This window comes from Epinephelus lanceolatus, chromosome 5 (genome assembly GCF_041903045.1).
Source record: "Epinephelus lanceolatus isolate andai-2023 chromosome 5, ASM4190304v1, whole genome shotgun sequence".
Taxonomy (NCBI): domain Eukaryota; kingdom Metazoa; phylum Chordata; class Actinopteri; order Perciformes; family Serranidae; genus Epinephelus; species Epinephelus lanceolatus.
In genome coordinates this window covers 4,787,880-4,803,720 of record NC_135738.1, presented here as the reverse complement: position 1 = coordinate 4,803,720, position 15,841 = coordinate 4,787,880, and the positions used below count along the sequence as shown (strand labels likewise).

The following is a 15,841-nucleotide window of genomic DNA, read 5'->3' as shown; positions in this document are numbered from 1 at the left end:
GGTCCAGGTCCTGCAGTGGGTGAACTGGAGTCGCGCTCCTGTCTCAGCAGGCCGTCCCACTTTAAGTAACTGGGAGAGAGAAAAAGATGCAGGAGAAGGAAAACCAGTAAAGAAGAAGCGAAGGATGTGGTGGGGAGAGCAAACAGCAGCCAGCGGAGAGCTCCCCCTTTGTGTGGCTTTTTTACTGCTTCCTCCCGACCCGGCCGCATCGCTCACCACATCTCCGCCGCTGGAACAACGTAAACAGCTAAAGTCTCCATGCTGGGCGAGAGCAAGCCAAAACATTTCACAGTCACTGATGGAGACAAGAGGCACAATGACACGTATCACATGAACAGGCTTTAGCAGATAACAGCAGTGACACGGCTTTATGGAGGCCCAATACTGCCAAAACAAATGACAGATAAGGGAGAACAAAATTAAAATAATCAGGGTAAACTGCCAGTTAAGGTACAACTGTTTGTTGTTCTTTATGTTGCCCTTTACTTTCAGTTATGAGGCAATGAGACAAAATTATGATCAGTAAAAAGCCGAATTTACCAGGTCAGAGTTATGAGAAATAAAGTTAATCTTACTTTAAACAGCTGAAATACACGCAGCACATCACATAAAATCACAACTGGCTCACCTGTACCCATTTTTGACAGTCATGGGCTGGTTTGGTTTGGTTTGGCTTGGTTTGGGTCGTCACCTGGCGCAGCAGGGATTTGCGTCTCCATTACAACAGGTCTACCCACTTAAAGGTGTGTCTTTACCCGATGATGGCTCGTCTTGGGTGATGACGTTTAAAAGCAGCGGGCGGATCAATGCTCAAAGTCCCCTGTTATTTTTGCTTTTCCACAGCAGGGCAGGTAAAAGAAGTTTACCTGTTGGAGGTGAGCTGTTTGTGTGCAGCGAGTCGAGGTGCTTGGTGGCGAGTAGCAGACACACACAAGGCCATGATGATGTAACTGATTAACGAGCGCTTAAGTGACACTTCAATGGCGACTAATGCAGCTGATCACGCTGTTGAGTTGAGAACACACGTAAGAAGTTTTCTTCAGCCTTTGTCTGGACAGAGAAACAGACACACTAATAACATCAGTGCAGTAAAGTAACTCATTTATTCATATAAATTATATTCATATGATGTGAGTCTGAGGCAATGAGCACGTTTTAAAATTACAAAACCAATGCAAACAGACAACAATGAAAGACGTCAACCAGCTGCTAAAACATGTGCTAATACACACATATACACATGTAAACACACACACACACACACACACACAGAGGTCATACAGCAGACAAGCACCGTCTGTTTTCATAGCTGCAGCTGTCCTGATTGGATGTAACATCCATATCACCACACACACACACACACACAGACACACATGCAGAATTGGAATGTCCCAGCCAGACTGTGCTCGGCTGTACAGCTGGATATCCTTAAGAGGTGCAGAAAGACCAAATCCTGATTAACCCACTGACCCCTGAGAGAGACCACCAAGGTGGACATTTAAAGTCACACTCAGACTCACACACGTACACAGACGCACACGCACACGCACACGCACACACACACACACACACACACACACACACACAGACGCACACACACGCACACACACACCCCTGTCTGGCAGTGTCGGGGCTAAACTCAGTCTGTGTGTTTGTGCTGCGGTCTGAGGGAGGGCGAGGTCGTCCTCAAGTGAAATGGACAGGTGATCAGTCCGTCTCCTCGCTCTCCGTCCTCTGCCTCTCTCCTGACGCTCGGATGTCCTTGAGGATGTGGGACTGGTGGAGGAAACACTCCTTCAGCTTGTCCTCGGTCAGGGTGAGACGCTCCTCCAGCACTGAAACAGTCTTTGTGTTTGAGGAGGTGGGAGGGGGGGTGGGTGCAATAATTATAAAGCAGTCAGAGAATAATTATAGAAGTAGAAATTCTGAAGGGCACAGATCAGTCTAAGAGCCTTGTAATAAATCCTGACGCCATTGTGGGAAAATCACAGAAGAGCTGAAGAGAGACGTTTTAGTTTCTGTGACACATCAGGGAGGTTTTCTTTTTTCCAGGGCAGCAGCATTTTGACCTTAACGCTGACAGTAGCTCATAAACACGGCTCTGATTATAGAATTATACTAAGAGTTTACAGCCTTAGATTCTTCTGTAACAGTTTGCATTAAATGATCATATGATATCGTCTCATACTGATCACAGGCCCCTGAATCACATCAAAATCATACTGTGATAGACCTTCATTAATATAGGCTTATATTTTATCTCCAAGTGCACATCACACACTGAGCGAGCCGCCTGTTAATGACGCTGTGGGCTAATGGGCATGTAGCTACTTCCATGTTTCACATGATACGTCATGTTTGTAGTCGACCAATGAAGATGAGTTTACATATCACCTTGGGTTCGTCCTTCACCTTCTCAAAATGATCCCACACTTTGGATTTCCTGCCCGACATGTTATTAACTAGCCTGTGGAATAACCGCAGGTACCAGCCCTGGAAATTACCCTGACTCCTGTCTGACTGCTGAGCGTGGACACTTCCTGTTTCTGTCCTTTCAAATTAAAGTCCTACATGGTCCAGTCATAGAGGTTTAGATTTATTTTGGTAAAGGTGCAGCTCCTAATAAAGTTTCTTTTTTCTGCGTCTAAGCGACCAATGAAATCTTGCCGACTAATGACGGGGGCAGCCCTAGAAACTGGTGATTTATGCCCCTAGTAAAAGGGGCCTGTGTAAAAAACACTTCACATTGTACATTCATTAATGTTTTTCCCCTAAATTCACGATTTGTTTTTCACCTCTCAGGCTCGTTTTGTTGGATATTTAATGAAAGAAAGGACATAAAAAGTTAACGTTATTAAAAATAACTGTTCAGTAGAACACATTAATAAATCAAATGAGAAGAAATATGAATATAAATATACTGAACACATAAATCCTCCAGTCACACTGTATCTGCAAGTCAAATCCTCAGCCCACTATGTCTGTGCAGTGACACCTGCTCTGACAGGTGCACAGGAGGGACAGGTAAACCATAAAACCTACTTCTACTGGCGTCTGTGTTTGTTTTTTAATATTTGATTTGGCCTCAAATGGAAAATCACCGTGAGCTTGATGAAGCAGATTCATAACTTGCTTTGACCGACTTTCTTATTATGAAAAATTCTGCATTCTAGATCATCAAAGACATTTTCATGAGTAAATGTGACCTGACACAGATTAAACCCTTCAGTTGGAGGATTATTAACTTTAAGCAGTGACCTGTTGGCCCTCCTCCCACACTTTAATTTTCCACCTATGATGTTTTTTTTAGGGTTTCTTAATCTGCCAGTACCTTGAGTCGTCAGTCCGGACCTTTAATAACTCACCTGTGTTAGAATATCCAGCTGTTTAACAATGTGCTGCAGCGTCGAGTCCAGACTCGATGGATGACCTGAGAGAACTTCCAATGGATGCGTCTGCCCTCTCTCCTCTTCCTCCTCCTCTCTCCTTCCTCTTCCTCCCCCGCCAGCTCTGGTCTGGCTCCAAGTACCCACACCTGCCCCGCTGGTACTTTCGTCTCCCATCCATCCTCCCACTCTTGAACTGGCCACGTGACGCGCCGGCAAACCGTTGGAGTGGTGACTGTTGGTGGTGGCCCGCGTGGGTGTCGAGTGTGTTCGACCGTTTAAGAGCTGCAGATGAAAGTAAGAGAGAGGAAGAAAGACTGATTGATTTTCAGTGCATTGTGCTCTCCTATATTTGTGCTGGTGGGTTTTTTTTGACACAAGTGCTGTACTCAGGTCTGCCTGAATTTTTCTCTCATCAAATGTACTGTATCCCAGAAGACACCCACACTGAATCAAATCACCACTGTGACACTTTGACATTTAATTGGGGCTGTGCCACTGAAAACAATGGGACCTCTAAATAGTACCCCATTAAAGGCGCCCTGAAGTGTCCAGTCTGATTCAACACTCAGCTGGAAATGTACAGGAAGCAAAGAGTTAGGGATGACTAGAAACTGTACCCAGTGTGCTCACTTTTAAACATTTGAAACAGCTTAAATTTGTTTAAGAACTCAAAGAACTTTGCGTGAAGGCAAAAATTTAATCTGTCAGAGGAACTGAAATCTCAGTTGAAGTGTCAAAACTGGATGGTGTTCAAATTTGAACTGAAGTGTGAGAACAGGATGGAGTTGAAGCATCAGGTGAAGTGTAAGCAGTGGATGCTTAACTAGAATTACCGCCCCCTGGTTGTGTGACTCCGCCCACCAGTCCAGTGTCTCTGACAGTCTCCATCCATGTCAGTGAAAACATGGATGCTTCACACACAGAAGATCTATACAATCAGCACAGTTTCAAGATTAGAGTCACCAATTCAGTATCTGACCAAATGTCTCCCCTTCTGTTCCTGAGATATGACGTTAAAACATGATGATGTCACAGTCAAGCTGACCTTTGACCTTTTGGATATAAAATGTCATCACTTCATTATTTTATTTAATTAGACATTTGTGTGAAGTTTTGTCATAATTAACTTATGATGTCTTGAGTTATGGTCAAAAACATATTTTGTGAAGTCACAGTGACCTTTGACCTTCGACCACAAAATTCTAATCAGTTTATTCTTCAGTACAAGTGGATGTTTGTGTCAAATTTAAAGAAATTCCCTCAGGGTGTTATTGAGATACCATGTTCCAGAGAATGAGACAGACAAGGTCACAATGACTTTGACCTTTGACCAACAAAATCCAGTTAATCTTTGAGTCCACATGAATGTTTGTGCCAAAATTGAAGAAAACTCTTAAAGGGATAGTGCACCCAAAAATGAAAATTCAGCCATTATCTACTCACCCATATGCTGAGGGAGGCTCACACAGAGGCAGTTAGAGCTGCAGACTACAATGAGGCTAAAAACAGAGTTCAAATGACGTTTTTCAAAACAGCTTTTTATGTCGGGGCTTCAGGACACTTGGATCACTACGGACGAGCTGTATGGAGATATTTTGTGGTTTCAATGTGTTTTTGGACGTTTTAATCTGGGGCGCCACCAGCCTCCATTAGGTGGAGTTGTGCTGCTACCCACTCTCCCCTGGGATCTCCGCAAGGGATGTGAGGACTCTAAAACTTCACCTGAGCCTCCCTCGGCATATGAGTGAGTAGATAATGGCTGAATTTTTATTTTTGGGTGCACTATCCCTTTAAGGTATTCTTGAGATATCACATTCACAAGAATGAGACAGACAAGGTCACATAGACCTTGACCTCATAAATCTAATCAATTCATCGTTTAGTCCGAGTGGACATTTGTGCCATGTTTGAAGAAATTCCCTCGAAGCGTTCTTGAGATTCTTTCATGAGGATAAGACAAGAATGGGATGGACGGACATACAGAGTTATGGACAAAAACATGTTTTGTGAGGTCACAAAATACCTTTGACCTTCAACGACAATATTCTGGTCCATTTATTTTTCAGTCCAAGTGGATGTTTGTGTCAAATTTGAAGAAATTTCCTTGAGGCCGTCCTGTGGTATTGCATTCACAAAGCTGGGACGGTCAGACGGACAACCTGAAAACACAGTGCCACATCTATCACTGGCATTGAGGCATAAAAAACAGGTAATGTGCAGGATGGTTGGAGACCCTGGTGATCTTTGAGGCCCTACTGCAACACCTAGACAGGTGGATATCCTCAGTAGCCGGTAACTGTGTCCCGATGATATTTTGGGTCATCTTGGTGACTCGCTGCAGGGCCATCTGGTCCTGCCTGGTGCCGTACAAGCTGTGATGTAGCTCAGCACACTGTCCACTGTAAAAGACTACAAGTTTTTGAGACAGTCCCGGGGCAGGCCTGCTCTCTTCAGCCTCAAAAAGCAGAGGCGCTGTTGTGCCTTCCCGTTGACAGTGAAGCTGTGTGTTGCCCAGGAGAGGTCCTCTGTAATGTGCATCCCCAGTAACTTAAAGCTGGGGACACTCTCCACAGCCCCACCATGTCTGAACACTGGGCTGTTTTACTGAAGTCCATCACAGTCTCCTTTGTTTTGTTTGGTGTTCCAGGTCAGATTGTTGGTGGAGCACCAGGCTGTCAGATTGAGTATCTCGTCCCTGTGTGCTGTCTCGTCGTCTTTGGTAATCATCCCACTGACTGTGGTGTCGTCAGCGTACTTTGAGATGGTGTTTGCTGCATGGACAGGTCGACAGTCGTGGGTGAAGAGTGTATACAGCAGAGGGCTCAACACACACCTCTGCGGCGGTCCAGTATTCAGGGTGAGAGTGGAGGATGTGTATTCTCCAAGTCTGGCGTTCTCTGGGCGGATGGTCAGGAAGTTCAGCGTCCTGTATTATGGGTTTTGTGGATTTCATTTAAAAGTGTGTCTGGGTCTTAACACGACAATCTGTCAAAAAACACATATTTTATTGGGGCCCCACTCAAAATAACCACCTGTGAGTCCCGGGGATCACGACACTGAGAACCCATCATCACTGAATAATACACCATAGATGGAGCCCTAAACATTGAGCCTGCTTTATTGCCCGATCTGACAGAGGAATCAAAGTGTTAATTACCCGGGCTCATGTGCATTGGTGATACATATAAAGGTTCAGCCAACATCCTTCCTGCCTCATTGTTCTGTCAGTGGTGCAGGCCTTGAGCCTGCTGTAACTTGGCAGACTGAAGGAGGTGGATGACTCACACTGCTGGAATACTGACTGAATGACAGACTCTCTGACCGACTGACTAACTTGCTGGCTGAAGAGTTCACAAGGTTATTTGCACTCAAAGGCAGGGAGAGCCGCACAGCCAATGAGAGAAAACCTATTTTTTCTTTTTATTTGACCTTTACTTTTATTGAGAGCGGTTTTGACGAAATCATTTTCCTTTGCACGAGTAAAGAAAAACACGTGGAAATGGAGACCGAACAAAGAGAGAACATTATGTTCAGTTTAACCAGGGACACATTTTCCTCGTTCATCACTTATCCAGGCAGAGACAACTGAGCATGACTTCACATTTAAATAGTTTCACACATGCACAACAGAAGCTGCACATTACAGGAGTGTGTGATTCAAGCTAGTGACTTTCCAGTCACGAGACTTCTGCTTCAGCTTTAGCTGAGATTTTCAACCAGCACATTGAAACACACTCATGTAAAAGTTTCACAAACTGTGTATTGATTTCTTGATAAACCGACTGACAGATAAAAGTCAGCTTTTGTAGGGCTGCAGGAAGAACAGAATTAGCTCATCTCAGCTCTTTATCTAACATGCATTATTTTTTATTCCACTTTTAGGATCCATTAATCAGTTTTTGATTTATCATTTAAGCATTTAAAGCTGGGGTACGCAGTTTGATTTTGGCACTACTGGGCAAAAATCCCATAATAAACATTGAGCACATAGTAATTTAAGTGGTCTGAGAGAACACAAGATTTCTGCACCTCCTCTTGGCTCTGTTTTCAGGTTCTAGAAAATCTAGCCAGTGACAGGAGACTTTGGCTAATATCAGGTCATTTCAAAGAGAGGGTGTGTCTACTGGCTGTTCTACACATGCAGATGTGTGTGCATGTCCCTTTAGATGGTGAAAGCCTGATTCAATGGTGGAGAATCCTGCAGAGAAAGTTGCTAATCCAGCATTGGCAACAACTGCCTACACTGCAAAGCAGCCTAAAAAAAGAAGACGGACTAATCAAAGAGTTTTAAAAAAAAAAAGGTCTGACAATAAACTGAATAAAACATATTTCAGCATCGGGGAAGTGTTTCAGAGATGGAGAGAAACTGTTGCTAATAGTTTAGCCTCCTGCTAACTGGAGCTAAAGGCTCACTGCTACAGCTTTAAGTTCAGGTACAGTACAGGCCAAAAGTTTGGACACACCTTCTCATTCAATGCGTTTTCTTTATTTTCATGACTATTTACATTGTAGATTCTCACTGAAGGCATCAAAACTATGAATGAACACATGTGGAGTTATGTACTTAACAAAAAAAGGTGAAATAACTGAAAACATGTTTTATATTCTAGTTTCTTCAAAATAGCCACCCTTTGCTCTGATTACTGCTTTGCACACTCTTGGCGTTCTCTCCATGAGCTTCAAGAGGTAGTCACCTGAAATGGTTTCCACTTCACAGGTGTGCCTTATCAGGGTTAATTAGTGGAATTTCTTGCCTTATCAATGGGGTTGGGACCATCAGTTGTGTTGTACAGAAGTCAGGTTAATACACAGCCGACAGCCCTATTGGACAACTGTTAAAATTCATATTATGGCAAGAACCAATCAGCTAACTAAAGAAAAACGAGTGGCCATCATTACTTTAAGAAATGAAGGTCAGTCAGTCCGGAAAATTGCAAAAACTTTAAATGTGTCCCCAAGTGGAGTCGCAAAAACCATCAAGCGCTACAACGAAACTGGCACACATGAGGACCGACCCAGGAAAGGAAGACCAAGAGTCACCTCTGCTTCTGAGGATAAGTTCATCCGAGTCACCAGCCTCAGAAATCGCAAGTTAACAGCAGCTCAGATCAGAGACCAGATGAATGCCACACAGAGTTCTAGCAGCAGACCCATCTCTAGAACAACTGTTAAGAGGAGACTGCGCCAATCAGGCCTTCATGGTCAGATAGCTGCTAGGAAACCACTGCTAAGGAGAGGCAACAAGCAGAAGAGATTTGTTTGGGCCAAGAAACACAAGGAATGGACATTAGACCAGTGGAAATCTGTGCTTTGGTCTGATGAGTCCAAATTTGAGATCTTTGGTTCCAACCGCCGTGTCTTTGTGAGACGCAGAAAAGGTGAACGGATGGATTCCACATGCCTGGTTCCCACTGTGAAGCATGGAGGAGGAGGTGTGATGGTGTGGGGGTGTTTTGCTGGTGACACTGTTGGGGATTTATTCAAAATTGAAGGCACACTGAAGCAGCATGGCTACCACAGCATCCTGCAGCGACATGCCATCCCATCCGGTTTGCGTTTAGTTGGACGATCATTTATTTTTCAACAGGACAATGACCCCAAACACACCTCCAGGCTGTGTAAGGACTATTTGACCAAGAAGGAGAGTGATGGAGTGCTGCGGCAGATGACCTGGCCTCCACAGTCACCGGACCTGAACCCAATCGAGATGGTTTGGGGTGAGCTGGACCACAGAGTGAAGGCAAAGGGGCCAACAAGTGCTAAACACCTCTGGGAACTCCTTCAAAACCATTTCAGGTGACTACCTCTTGAAGCTCATCGAGAGAATGCCAAGAGTGTGCAAAGCAGTAATCAGAGCAAAGGGTGGCTATTTTGAAGAAACTAGAATATAAAACATGTTTTCAGTTATTTCACCTTTTTTTGTTAAGTACATAACTCCACATGTGTTCATTCATAGTTTTGATGCCTTCAGTGAGAATCTACAATGTAAATAGTCATGAAAATAAAGAAAACGCATTGAATGAGAAGGTGTGTCCAAACTTTTGGCCTGTACTGTATATGAAGCTAACAATAGCCGGGGCCTCAAACCACAGTCAGTACATTTCCATGCACAGTTAAGTGGAGCTATAGTTATCAATCAATCAATTTTATTTATAAAGCCCAATATCACAAATAACAATTTGCCTCAGAGGGCTTTACAGCATATGACATGCCTCTGTCCTTTGGACCCTCACAGCGCATAAGGAAAAACTCCCCCCTAAAAAACTCCCTGCTGCTACAGACCACCTCACCAGGAAGAGAGCGGGCAGCAGCTCCAGAGACTAACCCCCAGTCAGCAGGGGCAGCTCGAATCCAGTCAACACAAACCCCAGCTCCGATCATCCAGACAGCCCCGACTCCCCACCTGATCAGCAAACTTTCTCTTGCTGCAGTTAGACCTGGTGCTGCCACTGGCCAACAGCCCGCTGTAACCTGGCGCTGGGGCGTATTTGCTGGCCAAATTCGAGTGGCTACAGCCACCGACTAAAGGTCTGTCTCCCAAACTGCTGATCACTCTCCTCCTGGTGAAGCATTTCACAGCAGCGGGCGGTAAGGCGGAGAAACCGCGGAATGGCTAATGGCTAATTCTTGTCTCATTTATGGTTTGATAAACAGAGAGAGAACTCAATAATGAAGTAAGATTAAACAAATCAATGTATGGGAAAAACTGGGTTACTGTATGAAGTGGTCATCTGGTGGGAGGGGCTTACATACAATGTCAGAAAAGAGCAAAAATGATCCGTCATAGTTTCCCAATATCAATATTCATTTAAAATAAATAAAAACGGAAAATGTTTTGCATTTTTTTGGCTGATGAACGACTTAATAGATCAATTACAAAATCATTACAGATTAATTTTATCAAATAGACCTTCCAACATACTTAAAACAGCCATACTCAGATCAGTGTCTACACTCTGCTCCCAAACAGCACCAACTGAAGAAACGCTGGGCTTTCGTCCAAAATAATAGCAGGGTCGAGTGTGAAAGGTGGGGGGGGGGTGGGGGGTGGGGGGGGGGGCAGGTTGTGTATGGAGTGCACAAAGAGGAGCAGAAGGGGGGGAATAAATGAGGGATGTGTCAGGAGGATGGAGGAGGAAGGAAGAGGAGGAGGGTGTCACACATTCCTGGCCTAATGCATGGAGCAATCGATTCCGGCTCGCTTCCTGCGCACTGTCCTCACTTCAAAGAGAGCGTGGAGGGAGGCAGGAGATGAAGGAGGGAAGGAGGGAGGAGAGGAGGAGGGAGAGTTACTCTTAACTCCTGAGTGGAGGTGAACAACGCTGTCAGTGTGTGGAGGGAGTCTCTCCTGCTATCTGGGCTCATTTCTCTCCTTATTTCTTCTCTCTTTATCCCTCCACCCCTCCTCCTCCTCCTGCTTGGCCACATCTGGCCAACATCTGCTCAGCTCATTTACACTCAGCAGATGCAGACCTCCATCCCTCTGCACCCCCCACCCTCCCTCCGCCAGGAAGTTTGGGTGCAATCAAACATTTAACAGGCAGGGTACCCCGGCTGGCCTCAGTGTCAAATCAATGCACACACACACGAGAGCAAATTCAAACACATACAAGCTGCCACCAGGTTCTTTCTGTGTTCTGAGCAGCTCTGAGATACTGAGCTTCAAAGTTTTTGTATTCCAAACAGCAAAAATGATATGTGGTCTCTTTAGTGCATGATAACGTCAGACACCTTAAAGTTATTCTACATGTTCAAAATCCTGTCAGGTTTGTAAACGTGGTTTTTAGGGACAGACAGAACCTTCTAATCATGAGAACTCATTTTCTGCTTTGAATTAAAAGGTTCAATCCTGCGAAACATGGAAAGACAAAATGATTTCCAAAGAATAAAAACAATTTACCTGTAAACTGTTCTAAAACATAAAACTAGTGTTGTAACAGAGTGTCTACATGTATGACTATGTTTAGTTTAATGCTTTCTATGATATTTATGAGACATTCATTTCTTGTTTTAGGACAAATCTTATTTTTCTTACTTAAAAAAGCACTGCAGGTTCAGTAAAGGTTTAATGTGGGAATATGGTTGGTTATTAAACACATTTTTCCAGTTACCATTAATTTAAATGTCCCCTGGATTAGACAGCAGCTACTGTGATGCACCTAACCAGGACTGTATGGCACAGAAAGTGGGAAAGGTGAAGTATAGGCATATTCTAGATCAGTGGTTCACAACTAGGGATGGAAATTGATAGGATTTTATTGATATCAATGCCATTATCGATTCTGCTTATCGATCCGATTCTTTATCGATTCCCTTATTGATTCCTCCTGTGAATTAATGATAGTGCCGAAGCTCCACAGTGGGCTAGCAGCTCCAGTGAGGCTAACAACAACAGCGTCCTGCCGCTGTGTACCTGGAGCGGGGATGCGCGAGGCTCCACAGTGAGCTAGCAGCTCCAGGGAGGCTAACAACAACAGCGTCCTGCCGCCGTCTACCTGGAGCAGGGATGCACCGAAGTTCCACAGTGGGCTAGCAGCTCCAGTGAGGCTAACAACAACAGCGTCCTGCCGCCGTGTACCTGGAGCAGGGATGCGCGAGGCTCCACAGTGAGCTAGCAGCTTCAGGGAGGCTATTAACAGCGTGAAGTGAAGCCACGGCTTTGACCGCTTCTGTCCCTCCGCCATTACGTCTTCTTTGTTGTTGAATGTGCTGCTGACTGGTGAGCATAGATTCGGCGTAATGAAAAGAATCGATAAGGGAATCGTTAAGCATAAAGGCTAATGATTTCGATGAATTGAACCAGTTGGAACCAGTTCTTAACAGGAACCGGTTCTCGATTCCCATCCCTATTCACAACTGCCTGTGTGCTTAGCCAAGTTGAGGTTTGCTGTTGGAGACAGAACGTTTGTATTTTCTAAATTAAAAATCCAAAAAGGTATTTATCTTAAAAAAAACACCTCAAATAGTGTTAATAAGTTGTCATCGAATAAGAGTATATTTATAACTACATTTTGATAGAGCCTTGCAATTCCAAGGAGAAGACACACTCAAGATTTTATGAAACTAATGATTCACACAGCAGCAGCAGCAGAGAACTGAGCAAATAAAAAGCATTCAGAGACATTTAGTGAAAAAACAGCAAAATATGAAGAATTATGCAACAAATATCTAAAAATAAAACATCTTGCCAGATATTCATGAGTTAGAGGCACACCACAGTGCTAACTGGTGGTGATTCACACTATCAGGTATACGGAAGAATGTGCAAAATCATGTGAACATGCAGATCTACAGTCATACTGGTTCACTTAATCCAATGTACTGACTAAAGCTCCATTACTTCCAGCATATTAGACAGCAGCTCCGTCAGGACACTGTGCCACTAATGCAAAAATAACTGCAACAGGAAGATTGATTAGAATACTTTCAGAAGACATAGAGCTGAAACATGATATCTAAAACAAGAATCTCAGAATTATAACGTCACTTCAGAGATAAAATCATCTCTGCTCAGCTCAGTGGAATGTCAGAGGTCACGGCTTGTTTTAACCGCGGCCAGCAGCGGCAAGAATGCTCCGATGGCGTGCTGCCAGACGGGGTTTTTTGTGCGATGGGAGATGAGTGGGTGGATTGGCCTGAGTGGCAGAGCAGAAACTAGCCACTGTGATAATAAGGGGGCAGTGGGAGTGATGTGACAGTGCCCCAGTGATGACAGTGAAGCAGCAATGTCCACGCTGTCTCTATGTGGCGTTGTGAACCAAGGACTTTTGCACATCATTAGATTCTGTGGGATTAAAAAAAGCTCAGAGCAGAATGTTTGGTGAAAAGTTACCAGGTCATGAGAGGTGAAAACTAAGAAAACTGTGATACTTGTGATTCAATATAATGAGAATGCTTTGTGTGATAGGTCAAGTAAATGCATACACTATGTGATCTTACTGCAATACATTAAATGTCTCCTGATGGCTGATAATCATATGTAAAGTGAGAGAAGGTAATCAATAATTATTAGGGGTGTAGCACCATATGTATTCGTGTTGAAATATTCTCAGTGTCACTGCTCTCAACAAGGCAGCCCACACAGAACAGGTAACATGCTGTCTGCCCCTCCCACCCCAAAACCAGAACTTTCAACTCCAGTCAGACACAATGGGAGGTTGCTACGCTAAGCTAAATATATGTTTCACTTTTGTTGATGAGACGAACATGTTAGTGGTGGACTGTCGGACTCAACTCAGATCAGTTTTCTCTGACAGAGATGAAAGTTTAGTTTGAATCACCAACTCTGTGAGAGGACACCAGTTTAAACCTCCAGACTAACATGTTGCACATGAAGAAACAAGTTATGTTTCTGCTTCTTAACAGTCACATGGATAAGTCAGAGTTTACAATGAACCCGGGGACAAATCCTAGTTGTCTCATATTAGTTATTTGTTGAGAGCATAAATAGAGAGATGTTGAGCTTTTCAAATGATGATCAGTAAGTGTGTGCTCGTAAATCAGCCCGAAACACTGCTGGAGACATGACAGTTTGGAAGTGTGCACAAATTATTTGTCTCAATGAAATTTTTACACAACCTGTCACCTTGATTCTAATTTCTGAGACATGAATTATCCTCACTGAATTAGTTTAAAGACAATAAAAACATATTGAAAATGTAGTGACTAAAACTTGATATTGATGTTTTGATTTGTTGTCCACGAAAACGTTTCGTCTCAAGACTGAGACTAAATTTAAAATAACTGTCAAATTAACACTGGATCCAGCTGATTTGGATATATGCGTTCTAACATACGGCTCCTCTGGGCAACGTCCAGATAATTTTAGGTTTGATGAGTCAAAGGGTCTTTGTTTCCACGCTCACAAAATCTTATGAACCCACACAGACTACTAAATTGCATTCCAGTATTAGATCATCAGGGATTAATAATAAAATTACATTTAAATGATTTTAATAAAGTAGGAAATGGGATTTATTATTTTGTGAATTGAGTATTGAGAATCGTGGCATTACACTGGTTTTACTATCGATGACTACACTTCTGCTGTCATGACATAACTTTATTTCTTTTACTGTTGATAACTCGCATGACTGCAGCAGAATTTACCCAACATGTCAGTGATAGAGGAAGAGAAGCCCGTGTTAAGATGTTAAGATGTTAACACTACCGGTGATGTTTATGATCAAAAAGATCTTCAGGAGAAAACAGATCAAAAATAGCCTCCCCTCCGTTTCTAAATCAAATCACAGATGTCTGATCAAAAACATGATTAGCATGAGCACCAGAATTAGCTGTGCTCTCTATTGGCAGGAAACCTCAGACACTGTGACCCTTACATAAAAAAGCTGTTTGATCTTAATTGAAGGACCTCTCTGATGTTGCGCCTCCCCCCTCTTCCTCCCCCGCTCCACCTGAAGCCATCTTCAAGCACCGCCTGATGTTTATTACTTAACACTGAAATCCTCCTCATGATGTGAGCAGAGATCTTCTGATGCTAACAACTTAAACTGCGCTTGGTTTTTTTTTTTTTTTTTTTTTTACCAGTAATGATTCTCTCAGATGTCAGTGTCACTTCAAAATGACTCAAAATATTCTAGCTAGAGTTCATTTTAATTTCTCCATATATTCAGCAACATTTTCTGAGTGGATGTGACTCCTCTGCAGGTCAGGCTTACTTTGTGTCACTTATCGCTGAAAATAAAAACTGCAGCTATATATCAGCAGGGTGAGCACGTGTCATAAGGTGGTCTGTCACACTGGTCGCAGTGCCCCGTCCACTGCAGAGGACACAGATGGACTATCCACCATTGTGATGTTTAGTATTCACACCAAGCTGCCCGCCCTTGTGATGCCAAGCGCTGGCTGTGTTTACATGCTGACCAGAATGCCACAAATATTAAAAGCACTACTTAAGGTGAGAGCGTGACTGCACAAATTCTATAGCATGACATTTCAATTATTCATGTGACATGGGGTTAATGAAGGTATTCAAATGGAAATTATGAATAAAAGAAGCGTCTGTAACAAGAGCTGCTCAAGGCTGAAATTGTGTCAAGATGACGTGCAGGTAAAAGTCTGGCTAGACACATGCGGGGGCAGCAAACACCCAGCACCACAGAAACTTTCAGGTGTTTGTTAGTGTTACTTTATCATCATTAGCAGGATGCAGAGTCGTGCTGAACAGCAAAACAGGAATCATCTCTTTGAGGATAAATGTCAAGCAAATCAACAGTAGATGTCGGTTTTGTAATGTCTGGACATTAAAGGTGGAGATACGTGATACTAGATGAAGGTAAGACTTAGTCACTATCCATGGCCTGGTGGGAATTATTATTCAATTATTTTTCGGTGTTTCTGAGCAGCACAAAAGCCAGAAAACAGGTAAAAGGTGTATAAGTTGGACTTTGGTAACAAGATGGTTTAGAGCTGGCGATGGTCAGAGTTTTGAC

At 43.4% G+C, this 15,841-nt stretch overlaps 1 protein-coding gene across 1 annotated transcript in view; it reads right to left on the bottom strand.

Annotated features, from left to right (window-relative positions):
* Window positions 1–1,066: 1,066 nt before the first annotated feature.
* The window catches only part of poc1b (POC1 centriolar protein B), a 76,777-nt gene continuing 62,002 nt past the window's right edge, over window positions 1,067–15,841 (bottom strand). The window contains exons 11-12 of the mRNA XM_033634108.2: window positions 3,366–3,671; window positions 1,067–1,845 (exon numbers count right to left, since the gene is read on the bottom strand). Coding sequence (XP_033489999.1) covers window positions 1,708–1,845; window positions 3,366–3,671 — 444 coding nt within the window. The 3' untranslated portion in view covers window positions 1,067–1,707. The remainder of the gene's footprint in view (window positions 1,846–3,365; window positions 3,672–15,841) is intronic.